The 19,038-nt window shown below is 38.6% G+C and overlaps 1 protein-coding gene and 1 pseudogene across 2 annotated transcripts; both read right to left on the minus strand.

Annotated features, from left to right (window-relative positions):
* Positions 1–11: 11 nt before the first annotated feature.
* Positions 12–10,860, minus strand: LOC119897481 (acetylcholine receptor subunit delta-like). 2 transcript variants are annotated; one of them, XM_038711213.1, is made up of 12 exons: positions 10,803–10,860; positions 8,929–9,074; positions 8,325–8,369; positions 8,111–8,220; positions 6,752–6,907; positions 5,658–5,776; positions 4,689–4,889; positions 3,717–3,828; positions 3,154–3,268; positions 2,791–3,001; positions 1,088–1,206; positions 12–521 (listed from the first exon to the last, which is right to left on the minus strand). In XM_038711213.1, exons 1-12 carry the CDS (start codon positions 10,858–10,860, stop codon positions 339–341), a joined length of 1,575 nt encoding a protein of 524 aa, XP_038567141.1. In that variant the 3' UTR covers positions 12–338. The 2 variants fall into 2 exon arrangements, with proteins under 2 accessions (XP_038567141.1, XP_038567150.1); XM_038711222.1 differs by lacking the exon at positions 10,803–10,860 and adding an exon at positions 10,014–10,111 and having other exon boundaries at positions 339–521.
* Positions 10,861–12,755: 1,895 nt separating this feature from the next.
* LOC119888721 overlaps positions 12,756–19,038 on the minus strand; it is a 13,503-nt pseudogene continuing 7,220 nt past the window's right edge.

Here is a 19,038-nt window from a genome sequence, read left to right on the forward strand (position 1 = left end):
AAAAACTGAAATGAGATGAGTGTAAATGTTTATTCAAACCACGCTAATCAAATCAAAATTGTAACATACTGATGTAGTTATTCATTTCACATTTAAGAAAACACACCCACACAGCTGTGTACCTGGAAAAGTTGTCACACAAATATAATGAAGAAGCGACAAGCAGAATGTTGAGAATGTGCAGCGCAAATGCGCTACTGTGCTCTGCAATCAAATACGATTTTAAATAGGCCTAGTAAAAAAAAAAAAATCCATCTGTGGCGGTCAGCATTGATATTGACACCACAAATAACTGAACGTATGGGAAACACTGGAGAGTATTGTGACTGTGTTGTGTGTCACAGCAGGCGTGGGTTTTCCTCTCTGTAGTCGTATGTGTCTCCTTTAAAGGGCAGATGTGGAGGGTGGTTACAGATTCCCATCAAGAAGATGATGATGGTGCCGATGGTCATCACTGGGGTAACCAGGAAGAGGCAGAGACGGTCCACCGTACGAGCGATACCACTCCAGTTATCTTTCTCCTGTGAATGGAGCGGCAGGGTTAAAGCTTCTCTTGTAATTTACATGCTTGATTTACATATATGGCCAAATGTTTTGCGTCTCCACTCTTCTGGTTTCAGTCTGCCAAAGTTGTCATCAACACCTACTAGGGCTGGACGATATGGCCAAAAATGTTATCACGATAAAAAAAAGGTTTCAAATCTCTCGATATCAACAATTATCACGATAGGTATCAAATCCTTTTTTTGAAGTTTAAATGCAGATTTTTGCTCCTGAGTGAAAGTTGAAGAAACCTGGTTATTTGTGGTTTAAACTCTTCTTTATGGTCAGAACAAACACTTCATGCAAAACAGTGGATCACTTCACAGATCTGAGGTAGAACATTCAAAACAAATATACATGCGTAAATTATTATTTAAAAAATGAAGTCCTAATTCGTGTATGATTCAAGTTAATAAACATTTATTGAACATTTGTTATATTGTTATTGGAAAAAAATTAATTGCGATAAGTATTGTTTCATTATCCAGCCATAACACATATTGTTCTAAGCAACACATGATCCTGGGTTTTCTCTCCATCTCACCTCGTTGTAGTCGTTCTTGTTGCGCATGTGTTTGATGATGTAGTTTGCTCCGTCCACAGCCGGCTTAATCTCTGCATACAGCTGGTCCGTCACACCTCCATCTTCCTGTGGCTTCACAACTACACAACAACACAAAGTAGTTTAATGAAGCTGTGATAATGTCTCAGTTGTAGCGAATGATGGGATGAGCTCAATGTGGCCTTACAGTTATGTCCCACAGGAGACCAGGGCAAGTATTTATCAAGCTTTTCAAAGTGCAATTTTAGTCTTAAGTCCTGAGAATTCATGAAATTAACTCCTACTTTTAAACTTAAGAACAAAAGCAAGTTCTCAAATTTCATAATGCTAAGAATCACTCTTACTCTCCCAGTTATTAAAGACAGCTTGAGAGGTCTCTCAAGTGGTTAGGAGTTGCCAGTAGGGCTTGTGATGGCGCTGTGGAGACAGAGACACGCACGAATCTTCCAGGAGAGGAATATTGTTTATGAATTATTTGAGGACACGCAGTTAATAAGACGGGGTCGGACAGCTCAGGCATAATCCTTGTCAGCGAGTTGGTGAGGGACGTCATCTCACCACTGACTTTACGCAGTAATGCCTTTTCAGTTAAATTGAACGTGGTGATGACACTTTGTTTCTTTGCGTCAGGACAAATGCAGCAATGCTGATGATTTTGGCTCGTCACCACCATCAAAAAGCCGAATAGTCATGGAAACAATTATGGCACTTATGCAGCTTCACACATTGTCACGCGTTTCATCGACTTCCCAACAACACACCCCCCGTAATCCGACAGAAGCAAACACAGTTCATGCAAATAGCTGGCTTCCCAGGAGTAGTAGGTGCAATTGATGGTGCTCATATAAAGATTCACTTTTTTATCTTTCTTAATAATAATCTTCATGTATAAACCACTTTCCAAAAACAAGTTACAAAGTGCTTTAACAAGTGCAAAGACAATAAAACAAATACACAATAATAAGCAAGAAAACACTTAAGAAACTAAGAGACACATTTAAAGTAAATATAAAATATATAAAATAGAATAAAATAATAAAATAAAATGGGGAAAGGCTCTCAGGATAATAATGACAACAAACGTCAGCAAACAATGATTTAAATTACATAAATACAGAACAAATTAAAATAAAATAAAATGGGAGAAGAAGATGTATGAAATCCTGAGTAGGCTAATGCATTCAGCATACTAACTACATTTGGCAAGAAGGACTTGCTGTACACATCTTTGGCTTTACAGAGCTTTACAGTAAGTTTCAGGTCATTGTTTATCTGTCTGTTAACTTAACTTTACTGTTCTGGTTCACTCCCAGCCCACTAAGAAGCGTTGTTTTCAGTGTAATAGCTGTAAAAAACACGACCTGCTTGACAGCAAACAGCAGACAGACACAGTCAGAGACTAACTGGTGAACATAGTGGAACATTTAGCAGCTAAAGAGACAGATATTTCCCTCAGGAACTGGTGGAGACCAAACACAGAGCCAAAAGAGAGACTAATAGGACACACATACATCATTCAAACACGATTCTAAATGAATGATTGTGTTGCTCAGTAACTGCTGGATGTGAAAATAAGCAACTGTTTGCCAACAAGTTCAACAAATCAACTTTAAAGGTGATGTTTCCCAATGTCTTTCCGCTCTCCTTTTTACTGCAGGTATATTTATTGATTTTATTGGACGTACCTGATGCGTGTGTGGTTCGCGTCATCAGTCCGTGTCTCTCCGACTGTTTCTCGAACATCAGCTCGCTGCGGGACTTGACGCTGTAGTACTCCTCTGCCGAGGTGATGTAGCCCACTGAGCTGGATCGCCGTGGCAACGCTCCATCCCAGTATGGCTCCGCCTCTTCAGGGCGGGACATACGCAGGATGCGCGGCAACCGCTCAAGGAAGAACTACACAGAGAGAACAAATTACAGCAGCATGCTTAAAGTCATAACGTTCATTTTTAGCACGTTTTTAAAAATAGCTTGAACACCACATAGTACAGACTGTGTGTGCATAAGGATGTGTGTGTATTGTGTGTTATGATGAGTGTGTGTGTTACCCTCTTGGTCCAGTCAGACATGACGTGTGTGCTCGGTGTCCTGAAGTGCAGGTTGAGGACAACCACACAGTTCAACACCACCACCGTCACCAGCACCATGATGAACATCAAATATCTGAGACACACACACAGACGAATATATTTATCATTTATATTTTGTTGAGCAACTCAAGAGAGTTTCTTGTGTTTTGGTTCATTTATTGCTGAAACTTGAAAATATGAACAAAAAAAATAAAACTCCACATCAAGGTAAAAGCAGCAAATCCCCCAATATCCCTATTTTTATGTTAATTTTGTTACATATTTCAGTTTGTCACTCCTGTTCTGGAACAAGACATTTGATCCACACTGATCAAACCTTTATTGTATTTCATCAGAGCTAAGTGCTGAATAAATATTTGTAAACACAAAAAGATATTTCATCTGCAGGTAACTCACAGGTTGCTACAACTCCAGGAATAATAAATGGTTTTCCACCAAAACACCAGATGTTTGTTATTTATTTGTGTACCAGACCTCCCTGATGTTCCCAGATGTGGTCGGAAAGAGTGTGTGTTTCTTACTTGACAATAAGTGGAACAGACATGGACGTCTCCGGCAGCCTTTGAGAGATCAGCAGCAGGAAGACAGACTGAGCCAGCAGCACTGAGATGGACAAGGTCATCTTCTCACCACCTACACACACACACACATAAATACATACACACACCAATAAAACTAGTTTCAGAGACCAGTTTGTGCAGGTGAGCTCTGTGTGCGTTGTTGTGCTTGTTTTCAACATTTCTTCAGTCGAGAAGTCCAGTTCACAAAAGCTGCACTCAGGTCAAATCAGCAGTCAAAACAGAAGATCTTTTAAGATTTAAATTCCTGTCACTGATACATCTGATAAAAATTATACATTAACGAGACAAAAAGAAATGTTATGATAATAACAACGGACGCTATGTGAACAGTGGCAGATGCAATTTACAGTAAATGTGTAAAAATATCTGTGATGAAAGTACATTTACTCAAGCACTGTACCTTTCATACTACTACTTTATACACCAATACATTTTGGAGGCCAATATTTTATTTTTTTACTTCAGTACATTTATTTGATGACTTTAGTTGCTTTGCTGATTCTGATTATTAACACATATAATTTTATCAAGATTAAAGTCAAGTGCACATTAATGAGACAATTATTATCCAATTATATAATACATATGGTTCAGAAATGGGCCATTCTACATAATGAGTACTTTTACTTTTGGTAGTTTAAGTATATTTTGATAGTTAGGTAGGAAGGTTTACAGTCAAAATATAACATGTTATAGAGTGAAATTGAGTTGATTTCTAACATTTCTGTACTATTACTCACTGTTACAAGTACTGTGGTATCAAAAGATCTGAGTGCTTCTTCCACCACTGGATAATGTGAATGCAAAGTTAATCAAATTTAACATTACATATAAACTTGAGAAGTGTTAAACATGCAATTCCTTCAGAATACGCTCATTAGCATTTTAAGGAGAATGTGAATGTGTACTGACTGTCAGCAGGCAGGTAGTAGACCAGCGAGGCCAGGAAGGAGATGAGAACGCAGGGAATGATGATGTTGACGATGTAGAAGAGAGGTTTGCGTTTGATGATCAGGTAGAAGGTGATGTCCTGATGCTTGTTGCTCTCCATGGGAATGTGCTTGTAGGTGTTTCTCTTGGCCGGACGGTGGATGATCTCCCACTCGCCGTTCTCTGTCGAATCCAGTGAAAAACAACGCAGAGGACAAAGAACAGAGAGAGAATAATAGATTATTAAGCTGCAGCCAGGACTAGTTAATTTTGGAAATTGGGAGATGACAACATAAGGAGGAGTTTCTGTTCTATAACTTCAGGTTATACCTTGTCGGTTTCTAAAAGTTGATAACTGTTCTGCAAAAAGTTAAGTTGAATTAATACAAAATTAAGGGAATTGCCTCGGAAAGAAAACAATAAATGACATGAATCTAATGTAGAGTTGACCTTACATACAAATCTTTTTAAAGTGTTTTCATCATGAAGGGAAATACATTTACAGATAATGTATAATTTGAGTTTTGATTGTGTTGATTGATTGCATTGGGGGATTATGTCCTCATGACTCTTAATAAGAACTATTCTTTATTTTAGACTAGACATTTGGTGAATTTAAATGCGTCACATTTACCTTGTTCAAAAACACAGCAAATACCAGTAATACCATAAGATGTGTTATTACATTAAATGTGAGTTGCAAGTTGTGATGTGTGAAAACATAGAAGATACATTTGAATGTTTTCTTATTAATTACTTTTGTTTACTGCCCCTTTCTTGATGTGACATTAAAATGCAGAAAGGTTAATATAATACACTGTATGTTGATAAAATAAGTTATCAGTGATTTTTCACCATTCACTGCATTGTTGAAGACACCCAACAGTTCGCGTGTTAGATAACCCATAACTCTGTGTCTGTGTGTGAGAGATATATTGGGAGGACACGTACCAGTAAAGCCTTCAGGGTCAATGATGATCCATTCAACCTCCCATTTCTTGTTTTCGTCTGTCAAGTGGTTTTCTGTCTTCAGCAGCATACTGATCTCTTTTGCATTGTAGGTCAGAGAGCTGCAAAGCAACGTGGGAAATGGAGTTTAAATTTGATGATCATTATCCAGAGGAAAAGTTCAGGTTAAGTTCATGATCCATTAGCTGATAAATCCCATTCATGTTCGTATAATCAAAATGACACAATTACATGAAAAGTGCAGGCCCAATTTGGACATTTTCTCTTAGGGGTGTACTCACTTTTGTTGCCAGTAGTTTACAAATTGGGATATGTGATGCACAATCGTCTGCAGTTGTTCTAAGCTCTTGTGATTATTTGTGATTTCTTGGGTTAAAAGTATTTGTTCACACTTCCTTGCTATTATCTTGTCGTAAGCTCTTGATTTGTGGTTTGGAGGCTCAGCTTTCTGATGTTTTTTGTCATATCAAATGGACAACAAAGGATGATGGCTCTTTGGAAAAACTAGGAAGCATCACAGATTATATTTCAGTCTGACCCTCCAAAATGCCAAAACAAAAGTTAGCTCTCACAGTAAACGTGTAAAAATATCAGTGATTAAAGTACATTTACTCAAGTACTTTACATTTCATGCTACTTTATGCACCAATACATTTTAGAGGGCAATATTGTACTTTTTACTTATAGATTATTAATTAACAATTAAATATAATTGATCAAGATTGAAGTCACATAATTTTTTTTTAGATGTCCTATCAACTGACATCTAAATCCTGATATTTCTCTCAGTAAGTAGGCCTATCTTCGCACTTCCGATCTATAATCAGTTACGTAGCTTAAACATATAACATATATAGTATGAAAATCACATGACCATTTAACATATTTCTTTGACAACTATAATTAAAATACGGTCATAATCAGAGAAACCAAATTCATGTTAAAACTAGTATTCAGATATGTTGAGTAGTTAAAGTATAATTCGACACATAGGTACATTGAACATGTAAACATAGTGTCCTATTTCACCATATTCACCAGACCTTCCATGATACTGTCTGGTTTGAGCTCCTTACGTGAATTTGAGTGTGCAGTTCTGCCAGTCGAAGGGGAAGTAGTTGACGTTTATGGAGCAAGATGAGCGGAAGATGGCGGGAGGTAACCAGTAGCACAGACCAGTACTATCCACCAGTACGTTACTGTAGTAGGCCACCTGGAACTGGGCGTCGTTACTGGCGGATAGAGAAGGCAGGTAGGATCACAGCACACACTGGAGTTACAGGAGAGGTGAAACTAAACATTGTGCTTGTGTGATAATAACAATCTTAACTCAAGGTCCATTTAGTAGCTGTTGTGGAGATTTCGATCATATAACTTCAGATCAAATGATCAAATATATGATAAAATTATCCAGAACAGCAGATAAATGAACCTGGAGGTGAGATTGTTTGTCTGATGCATGTTTTTCTGCAAGCTCAGTGAAAATTATACCATAGGTTTGTCTCTTGCTTTCCCACCAGCACCACCAAGCAAAAGGTTTCAAAACAGCACCTGCTCTCACGTCATGATCCCACAAAACTTTACCAAACCTACATGATGACATGGAGTCCACCTCTATGTGAGTTGATTTGAAATGTGTCACTCAACTTTAAGTGTTTTAAAAAATGGTGGGTGTGGGCTGTCTTTTAAATAAATGTAGCCTTTTAGCCCATCTTGAAGACAGGACTAGACTTAGTACTGCAGTACATCTGTGTAATAATGTAGGCAGCTCTCTGACCATGCAGACACAAGGGCATTGAATTGTAATGTAAGTATGATGGGGAATCTTGACATGGTGGTCTAGAGTTGCACCTACATTTTGTAGGGAGGATTTAACAGAGAACCGAGACCATCTTTTTACCTTAGGGGCAAGACTGGGTGGGGCAGAACTTGTTTTGGCTGCACTGAAATTATCACTGCCATTAATTTTTGTGATTTTAGGAAGTTCTTTAAAACTAAAAATAATTTTGTTACATTGTGAGGCTTAAATTAGATGTATAGTTCAATATCATCTGTGTCTTATTCCCTGTCTAAGGGGAAACGTATACAAGGCAAACAGAAGAGGACCCAGGACAGAGCCTTAGGGAACGCCAAAGAGTTTCAGATGAATTTAGTTTTATATTTAAATTTAATCACTAATGTCCTTAATCCTTTTGTACTTCTAAAGTTTCCTTTGCTCTGAAACATTACAGACCAGTTTCACAAGCATGCACTTTCACTCAAAAGGATTATTCTTGTTTGTGGAACATGAAAAGAGTCCAACAAATCCTTCTCAGTGCAATTTTGGGTTGCCAACTCTTTAAAATAATAAAAAGTAAGTGTATCATAGCTGATGCTACAGGTTGGAAGGTTTTTTTCTCCACACATTATTAACTAAGACGGAAACTGAATCTCACTTGTTTTCCAGCACAATCTCCGGCAGCCACACCATGCTGGTGGGCAGACGAAGCATTTCGATGCCGTCAAACTCTGTCGTATTCCAGGAGAGCCGGTAGTCGTTCCACGTCTATCACCACACACAAACACAGAGAGTCAGAGATAAAGCATTTAGAAAGAAAGGTTTGCCTTTAATGTAAAGTGAAAGGGTAACTTATACTGTCATTTACTTACATGATCTATCCAAACATTCGTCAGCAGTGTCTCGTCTACTTCTTTCTACAAATGAAGGAGACCAAATCATACAGATTAAAAGAGGACCAACTATTTGTCCTGCCCTTCTCTGATTTCTTCACCTTCTCCCCTAGTATTAAAACAATGATTTAACTGTTTCAGTTATTGTTTAACTATATTTTATTGTTTTATCTGTACTTTCTTTCTGTAACCTGGATTCATTTTTGAATCAGATTTTGACCATTTGAATAATCTCCAACTCTGAAACTTTAGAGTCTTTTTTTGAAAATGTTTCCAAACATAAACCCACCTTATAAACTATTCAGGATGGAGGCAGGTGGAGGGCATTTATTTTTAATTACATATGCTTATGTTTGATCTTATGCACCTTTAAATCCTGGGTGAGACTATGTTACATGATAGTTAAAAGGATTATTTAGAGAAAAAAAGAAAAAGAAACATATGTGGTGACTCAAAGTAAAAACATTAAAAGCATTTTTTTTTGGTTTCTGCAGGACAAAGTATCAGAGGTAGGCTGCATGTTGAGCTTCCCTTAGAAAGGATCCTTTTCCAAACAACACACACACACACACTCTGTCTGTACCAGAGAGATGAGGTTGGAGAGAGTGAGCGCGAGATAAACGTCGACGGCGTCCTGCTGCCTCTTAACTGGACGCAGCTCTTTGTTGTATCCTCGCTCTTTAATCAGGTAGTTGATCAGACGCTCCTCCTCGTTCCTGCCCCAGCACTCTGACACACATTTTGACACACGTGAGTTCACATTTAAGTCAACTAAACATACATGAATCCACAAAACCCACCTAGAACCACAGCAAACGCTTGCAGGTTTAAGACTACAAATAATCCCCAGCTCAATACAGCAAAATGTGTGTGTTATCGCACACCATATCTCCTTTTGGTCAGCTATATACATCCTCCTCAGTACATAATGTCCACCTCCAATGTCAGTTCACAACTTGTGCAGGGCATGTAGCAAGAACACAAATCAATAAATGTCAATATTGGAAGAAGTACTGCAATACCAAAATTTAAAGTCAAAATCTTTATGTAAAAGTATTATCAGGGAAAGTTGTAAAAAGTTAAAGCAGTCAGTATAACATATAATAATGTAACAACAGATCCTATTTTGCTGCATTATGTTAGATTATTATTATTGGTAATGCATTTTAATATTGTAGCTGCCCGTAGGCGAGCTCATTTTATTCATTTGTATTGTTGGATGGTTTATAAGCTTTAAAAATCTTCATTCGCAAAGTAACACATACTAAATATATGTAGTGGAGTAAAAAGTACAATAATTCATAGGAGTAGGAGTATAAAAAAGTAAAAGTAACAAAAAATTAAAGTACAAGTAACTCTACATTTATCAGTGGTGGAAACTAAGTAACGAGGTACATTAACTCAAGTACAATTATGATATACTGTATACAGTACATGCCAACAGCGAGTGAAAGAAATACAACTAAATCTTATTTTAAGTGTCCAAGAAAGCAGATATTAAATGATTTAACTGATTTAATGTAAAAGAACATTCTTCATTCAGTCCAATTTTCACCTTGAAATCATGTGTTCATGTTTATGCGTAAATATACTAAATAAATAAAGCATTCATTGGCACTCACTCACACACACAGAGGATAAAAACAGTGTCTGAGTGTGTGTGAATACTTTCATGCCGGTCATATTTCAGGGTTTGATGGCAGCTGCTCTGTGGTTCAGAATACTCCACCAGCCATCTACACTGCGAGTAACACTTCTAGTTCACCACACAGCCGTGTTGGTTTGTTTTTATTCTCACTTGTATTGACTTTATGAAATCAAAGTCCAGTCAGGGTCCACTGATCCGATACGCCGGAGGTTGTTATCTTATTCTTCATTTAAAGGACTAATCCAATTGTTTTCACAATTAACTTATTAATGTTTTGGTCTTTAAAACGTCATAAAACAGTTCAAGTGTAAAAAGGTTGAAATGGTGAAAGTTCCTAAAGCGCAGGCGGACATCTGAAAACAGCTTGTTTCGTCCTACTGTAAACCATTTATATTACATTTGAGAAGCTGAAAGCAGATTTATTTTTTTAGGCATTTTTCCTTTAAAAAATTATTTTTTGTTTTATCGATTATCAAAATTGTAACAGATGAATTTTCTGTCATTGACTAATTAATTGTTTCAGGGGCAATGACCCCCATAGATTTTATATAGTTTGACTTAGATGAGCTGCAAACACAACTATTTAATGGAGAGTTTTTTTTTTTTTTTTTTTTTACAGAAGATCTATGTTTCAGCATAAAACTGAATATTTACAACTGATACCAAATGCCTGCAGCTTTAATACTAAAATAGTAATTATGGGCTTTTAAAAATGCACGTCAGCTGAACCTTTTTTAACGTGAGAACTCAAAGTTTGGATACTTTTTACAACAATCTGTAGGTCAAATTTAAAACAACCAGTAACTCACCAGATGAGAGCAGAAAGAGCAGGAACACGGCGCCCAAAGCTGCACACTGAAGCTTCATGGCTGACTGGAGGTGAGAAGTCCTGCGTCCTTTTACCCACCGACCTTCTGCCAGAAGACTGAGACTGAGTGACAGGCAGCAGCTGCAGAAACACAGAGGAGAGAAAATAGAAAACACACAGAACAGGCCTGAACAGCCGGCTGCCTCCACTCTGTACGGGAACAGAGAGACAGGCGGGGGGTCAGAGACAGAAATAACATCACATCAAAGATTTGAACTTGTGATTTAGATTTACACTAAATCTGTTCAATCTCACAAAAAAATATATCTTACAGGGTTATTTTTTCCACAGAGAAGACATTAAACCACTGAGCCACAGCAAGTGTTTTTAGGTTTTACAAGTGAAAACACTTTTATATTAAATATAACCCTTGTTAATAGTCACTCTTTCCCTGATCTCTGAAATGCAACCATCCCCAAACTGAGCTATTAACTAGTCACCTGGACTAATTTTTAAACTCTGACATAATTTAACAGATTTTTTGTGGCCTTAATGTAGAAAGGGAGAACCTAAACACTAAAAACACGGTTGATAATAGAAAGAAGTAACTGCCAAAATACTTTGCAAACCATCCGTCTGTGTTTAAAACGTTGTTAATATTACAGACAGATTAACTAAGCAGTATGTAAACTAGGTGCTTTTCTGAGTGATGATCTGCCTCTTTAAATTACAAAATATCTATTCTGGTTGTTTACCTGTGCACTGCAGTTTTGTTTTGTTTGGTCTGCATTATATGATATGTGGTCTAGACTAAATAAATCTGAATCTGAGTAATGAGTGTTTTTCCCCAAGAAAGAAAATCCAGGATTAGTTTAGTTTTTAGCAACCAATTGACCATACAGTTATGAAAGTGGTTAAATAATACTAATTGTTTGTTTCAAAAAATTAAACAATATCAAACATTATATTCTCTAACCAAAAAAATAAGGTGTAGACTGACTGTGCCTAGATTTAATACTTAACAATTATGATAAAGACAAATAATCTATAAATATGTAAATATTGATCATTTTAAAAGTTTAACTGCTGAACGCAAGATGCGTCCTACATCACTGAAAAGTCAGTTCCCAGTGCCTGTGCGCTGGAGACTTCACGTCAGTTGCACGATTCGTTCCAAACAAATCACAAAATAATAGTTGGACGTCCTCGGATGTTAAACTACGAATGTGTAAACTCTGCACATCCACCATTCTGCACACTGAAGGCCAAACATCTAAGTGACAGACGGTGACGGTGATCCTGCAGAACTCAAGGAGCAGGGTTGCCTATATTGTGGTTTTTTAAGTTACGTTATTTTGATCACAGTTTTAAGAAGTGTATCCTCATGGTGGCAGCTGCCTCACCTAGAAATGTTCATCTTTCCTGTTTAACAAAGTACTTTCTTACTGTTGACAAACAGCAGCCTCATCGCTGAATCTGCACAACAAATTCAGTCTGATATATTCGAACTTTGTACATGACTTTACATAATAACCTTAAGACTCCATGATATCTGGTCTGTTGGTCGCCTCGCCGATCAGAAAGCTGCAACTGTTTTTTATTGCCATCACAGCAGGTAGGAAGAAAAGGAAAAGTTTAAGTTTTGTTTGTCATTTCAACTGTAAGAAATAAGACACCAGAGAAAATGCGCATCATGATCTTACTTGACGTCACTGGGTGTTCCTGATACATTAGGTCACCCTCATATGATTCTTCACAAAATATTCATCAGGAACTTAACTAAGAATGACAATTTAGTTCATAGTTGGAGTTTCCTTATTGTTCCTATATCCTGTTCTCTGATGTTGTTCCTTTGGACAAAATTGTGTCAATGGGGAGTTTGCGGACTCAAGCAGATCTACTTTAGGGAAGGTGACATAAAATAATACATGCATTTTCAAGAATGGGCGGCCAGTCAGCATGTAACAAAAATGTATTATACAGAGTCTGACTGATTATAGAGGGCACACACACTTACATTTAACTTGGACTTACATACAGATCCATCATTTATTTACTAAACATTACAAACACAGACACATACAAGACACGCAAAGACTTCAACATGACCTCCACTTTAAAATACACGTTTAGTTTAGTATATTTCATTGTGTTTAATTATAAAAAAGTTCTATACGTTTAAAAATTAAGATCATAGTCCATAAAGTGTTTTTAAAATCTAGAATCGCTGAGCGTCCTCAGAGCGACAGGTTGACGTCGCTCTTCATCTTGCCGCTGCTGAGGCTGTGGATCATGGAGATCATCGCAGAGTGTTTGTTCAGCTCGTCCTCTTTCTGCTTCAGCTTCACCTCCAGCTGGCTCTTCTGCAGCTCCAGAGACGACGCCTGGAAAATGGGAAAAGGTTCAGTTCTCTGCAGCTTTGCGTCGAGGCATGATTTACCTGACTATTTATGCCCGACGTGATGAATACAGGACACTTTTTAGTAACAACCCAAAACTTTTTAAAAACTTATTTACTGGTTTTATGTTTTTTAATCTCTTTGTTAACACTAAACAGTTTTACTGCTATGTGTATACCTTTTTACACATTTCCCACATAGGACAATAAAGACTGAATTCATTTCACTTGAACTTAAACAAATGCTTCAAAGAAAACTTTTGAAAAGTTTTGAACCAACCATGATTGACAGAATTTATTCAGACTTTGGAGCGTTTCCTCCTGCATCAGTTGCTGTAGTTCAGTAAACAACGGTTTGTTAGAAAAGAGAACAAAATCAAGCCAACTACAGGAAAAAAAAACAAACACACTGTGTCAGTGGTTTTCAAAGTCTGGGACTGTGGGCCTCCCCTCAGACAAAGAAAAAGACGACCCCCTCACACCCTTAGTTTCACTCAATTCCTGGATAACTAAGTGATCACGATGTTGTAAATTCATCACACAGACACTCAATTGAGCCAAGATGACCTAATATTTCTGTTTGACATGACTTCAGACTACACCAAATACATAACAAAAGGTCTGTCCTGAGGCCTTTATTAGTTTCTGACTCTGACAGAGTCCATTGCTTCCCCAAAACTACTGTATCTCTGAACACTCTCTTTAACCGAATCACACACATTCAGGCTATTCTATGTGATCTCCTTTTGATAACTAATATATTATTTCTAGGGTTGTCAAACGAAAAAAAAAAATTTTTAATTTCTATTATTATTATCATCATCATCATTTATCAAAGTCTGTATTAACAATGACTGCAATTCTTACCAGTGTGTCTTGATTGGAAATCAAATTAATGCAAAGAAAGTTAGTTTCTGAACTTTTTAGATTAATTTGATTATTTCATATCTAAAGATGTGCAAAGAGGTAAAACAATCATTGTCTTCAGAAATATAGTCTTCCTTAAGCTTGCTTTCAAAAAATTCTACAGCAAAAGTGCATGTACAAAATGTACACACATTATTATAAAGTGCATTTCTCCATAGCTTCATTATTTTTGAGTTCATTTGAAACCAATGAGACAGCATTTGCTTCAAGTAGGAGTTTCAGTTTGGCTGCTTTCGCCAATTTTTTTTCTTTTTTGCAAAGATTCTTTGGTAACAGCACCAGTGGCGGTGTAAAATAAGAGTATATGCCACGAGTCCCACTTTGAAAACCTCTGCCCTAAGTAGACAGATAGCAGATGTCAGATGAAGTGGAGTAGTGACCAGACTCTAAACAAACCTGTCCAGGACGCCCGACGGCGTTTGTGTTTTTCTACCTAGACACAAACTCTTCATTACCTTGATGCTGGCATCCTTCCTGGCCTGCTCCGTCTTGTTAAGTTCCTTCCTCAAAACATCCACCGTCTCCTCCAGATCTCTCCTCTCTTGATCCTTTTCCTCCACCTTCCTTACCTCGTCCCGCAGCTCACCACGCAGACCTGACAGGAACATTTATTGAAGCACATTAGGGTTGAACATCGGGGCACGAGCTCCTGGGCTTGACCGAGGTTTGTCCCCAAAATCTGTATATTTGTGTGCACATGTGTACTGAAACAAAGACACCATCCCCACACAGCTACATTACAACCTCGCTGCCACAAAAACCAACCTTGAAGTGTCGTTATTAAGCCGTCGTTATTATTGGTTTGGGAGCACATACACAGACCTCAGTTTGCACTCATTAAAGATTAAAATGTACATTTATATGCAACTTTTATCGTGATTTAGTCTGTTAATGTTCACGTCACTAACTGTAATCTGGGGTTCTGTAGAAACGTACTGTTCTGTTTGTCTGCAGCATCATTTCCTTCGAGTTTGTTAAAAAGCTGCAGTAATCTCACAGTATTGCTCTTCCGACGTGGTGACAGCATCAGATTACCAGTCTAACAAGGTTTCATTTGTAAAACAGCAGCCGCCCTCGGGATGATTCCTAGGCCCCATCCACACTACTGGGTTTTCGAATTAAAACAGAGTCCTTTTGCTACGTTTGCACTTCCCGTCCAGACTACAACGGCGATAACGAAGATAAAGTTTGGAAACGCTGCCGACCCCGTTTTTGCGTTTCAAAACTCCGGAGGGCTTTTTAGTGAAGACGGGCCCAAAACGGAGGACTTTAGAAACGATGACGCAGCCGCTCACGCATTGGCTCTCTCATTGGGTCTTATATTATTAAAATATTCTGTACAGTGCAAATAACACGCTGCCTACACTTGTACTGTGCAAGTCGGCGTTTACTTTGCGACGACTCCCACTCTGTGTTCCGCCACACTCCAACTTTACATTCAGTTACAGTCCCAGCTCATTATTGGTGCATGCAAAAAAAACCTGCTCTGATTCTTTGTCTGTATTTATTTATTATTTTGCCAAATCTTCTGTAACTACGGAATAGACCAACTGCTTCATGTTTACTCTGACCCGTGTACCTGAACGGCCAATAGATGTGTGTTTTCAGTCGTTGTAATATAGACAGAGATCAACTCCAAAACACAGCTAAAACGCTGGCGTGGACGGAGATCGTATTCGTTTTAATTCTCCGTTTCTAAACTAACTACTAACTGAGTAGTGTGGATGGGGCCCTAAGCTCCGTCAGAGCTGTAGGGACATTTTTATTTGCGGCAGAAAATCTGACAATAGCCGTGTTTCCATCAACGTTTTTTAATGCGCATTTTGACGTATAGCATTAGAAAAGGTTGACGGAAACGGTAAATTTCGAAGAAAAAATAAATCCTAAATTTTGCAAAACAGTTTTTACGCTTGCTTAAAATACATGCACCTCGCAGCTGGTGACGCTCATTTGTGCTGAGAAAAGAGGTGGATGCAAATCTGGGCAGGTAGCCTTCATCATCTGTTCTGCCGAATTATGCATTCACCTCTTAAAGGTCCTTTTCAGATCATTTGCTCTGCACACTGATCAAACGGGGACATCACCGCATATTTTTGCTGAATCTCGATGAACGCTACTTCTAGTGAGTCTAACAAAATATTAACGACTCTAAACGTTGATAAAATATATAACTTCAAACCATTTATTACCAGTGATGTTACCAGTATTTTGAGGTGCATGGAATTCTCGGCAGGATGCAAAACTCGGCATAACACCAGATATTCCCATAACGTGTGGAGACATGGCTGGTAGCAATTTGCCCGCTTGAAACACATTTCTGAGAATCTCTCTCCATTTTTCTAAGATCAATGGCCATCAGGTTCATGTGACTGGTTTTGTTTCTGGTTTGGAAGCCAGACATCTTGCTTATTTACAGCCATGTGTAACGTCAACTACTGACGTAACTACGCTTACTGTAAATGTAAATGCTCCGTACTTTTATAGCGCCTTTCTAGTCTTTTCGAAAACTCAAAGCGCTTTTACACTACATCTGCATTCACCAGTCATACACATTCATACACTGAGCCTAAGTGCTCAAACGGAAACTAACATTCACACTCACTCATACACTGGCGGAACAGCCGCCAGGGGCAAATCGGGGTTCAGTATCTTGCCCAAGGACACTTTGACACGCAACCAGGGGGAGCCAGGGATTGAACCGCGGGAGCCAACCCGCTCTACCTCCTGAGCCACAGCCGCCTGGTTTATTCGCCAAACCAGCTGATGGAAACGCACATATTTCTTTTTTTTTCTTTCTTGCGACACTTAAAATTCGCATGACAATTGGATGGAAACATGGCTAAACTGTGTAGTCTACTGCCTCCTGAAATAAACTACTGATTATGGAAGAAATAAGCATCTTTATAGGATTCATTAACCTGCAGCTCTGTGGTTACATTAAAATTCATCCCAGGAATCCTGGAAAGAGTGATAGATTCCTTAAAGTAATAATTTTTCACCATAAATCGTTCAACCCTGTGCCCGATGGGGCCAAAGTGAGAAATGTTCAAAATCCAGGAAGCCGGTGCTTTAAACACGCGTTAGTTTGAAGCAAATTTGAAATCATTCATGCAATTTCAGCAATAGGACACACTAAACGAATGCCAGCAGCTCAAAGACTTATTTAAGCTGACTGATGTGATGTCTGACCAACCTGCGATGTCACTGTTCTTCTGCTGCAGGTCTGTTTGGAGGGACCTGATCCTTCCTCTCTCTCTTCCAACGCCGACGCCATCCTGAGAAAGACAGAGACAGAATTTGGAGAGGCCGCTGCCACCTGGACCTGCGCGGTGTGTGAAACGGTTGCTGTATTTATATAAACAGCACTGCTAAATGATGTGTGTGTGCATTACTTTTCATGCTGCAGCTGCAGCGCTTCGTGGTTCTTCCTCAGACTGTCGTTCTGTTTGGTGAGCGAGATGTGAGCCGCCTGCAGCTCCTTCAGCAGCCGCTCGCTCTCATTGAACCTGCACAGAAAAACAACCCGTTACACACCTGAAAACTACTACACATCCAGCAAACCTGAAGCCTTCAGGCTGCCTTCCCTCCTTTGGTCTGAACCGCTATATTATATTCATTTTGGTATTTAGGTCCTCAGGTGTAGATTTAATATGTGATAAAAAAGTCTTTAGGATTCTGATGGTATTTTTGTAAAAAAAAGTCTCTTAAAAACTGCTTAAAGTCGCCAAAGTCAGACATTTACACTGAGGCTTTAGTGACCTGAGGTTACAGACTCTGGTGACTAGAGAGTCCAAATGATCTGAGTATTTTTAACTTTATCTAAATAAGATGAACTGTTTGTTTGATTCTTCTTCGATGGTCTTAACAGTTAAGAACACATGAAGAAATAACAAATCTTTTACTTTGATCAACAAGAGAAGCTACTGGCTGGCTAGTAGACGCCAACATCTATCTACTGTTACTCATAAACCCTGGCAGAAATGTTGGATCAGGCATGTAACACATCGCTTTTTTAAACAGAATAATCGGTTGGATTACTAATGTGTTAGATCTAAACCTGCAGGGTGCCTAATTTCAGGGTTCGAGTTCATAATTTTTTCACAGACATTTTGGTCAAAGAATGACAGAAACCCAGTAGGGACAAAAAGCCCTACAATTATTTGTATGTGTAATGTATTGACATATATGTCACAGTTGTGTCAGTACTTCCCAGCTGCATTCAGTAATCCCTACTTATATCAATTAACGTGACCCAGATATGGCAGACAATTCATAGAAGGATTAACTGAATTAAAGTTAATTTTAGTTTTTCTAACATCAACATTTTCCCATTATGACATGAGCTTTCTAGCTACTGTGGTTTGCAGTAGCTGAACTCAATGTTTTTTGAGACCTTCAGATACAATTTATATGAATCTGTGGTGTTTCTTCTATCCAACGGGCCTGTCTGCCTCTGACCTGTTGAGCAGGGCGTTGTAAGCCCCTTTCAGGGCCTGGTGTTCCTCCGAGTCCTGCTGCAGCCTGGCGTTGTGCTGCAGCAGCTCCTCCATGTCGGCCTTGGAGCGCTCCACCTCCAGCACCTGGCTGCTCAGCTCGCCCTGCAGATCCTCGCGCCGACGCTCCGCCTCCTTAAGCAGGCAGCCCAGCTTACAGGCCTGCGCACAAAAGAAACGCAGAGCGGATAAATAAAGATCAGCAGTGGGATATTTATGCTGTGGATGGTGAGATGCCTGGACTCCATCAGCACCGTCGTACTACTAATGATCCTTCTGAGCATCCGGATGGCTAAGTTTGTTTAAAGCTCTTTACCATCCAGCTTCACAAATCACATATAATCAAATCATGAATTCTTTATTTAATGTGAACATATTTAAATAACATTGTGATATAACCTAAATGAAGTCTATAATTA

The sequence above is a fragment of the Micropterus salmoides genome, unplaced genomic scaffold (genome assembly GCF_014851395.1).
Source record: "Micropterus salmoides isolate LMB-PRFRI ecotype aquatic unplaced genomic scaffold, ASM1485139v1 Ms_hic_scaffold_1, whole genome shotgun sequence".
NCBI classification, from domain to species: Eukaryota; Metazoa; Chordata; class Actinopteri; order Centrarchiformes; family Centrarchidae; genus Micropterus; species Micropterus salmoides.

Excerpts from the sequence above, each read along its gene's own strand:
- LOC119897481 (XM_038711213.1), bottom strand. The coding sequence starts at position 10,860 with ATGAAGCTTCAGTGTGCAGCTTTGGGCGCCGTGTTCCTGCTCTTTCTG. Across the intron at positions 8,221-8,324 it reads CGAATGTTTGGATAGATCAT|ACGTGGAACGACTACCGGCT; the intron begins GTAAGTAAATGA and ends GTGTGGTGATAG. Across the intron at positions 3,829-4,688 it reads CTACTACCTGCCTGCTGACA|GTGGTGAGAAGATGACCTTG; the intron begins GTCAGTACACAT and ends GTGTGTGTGTAG.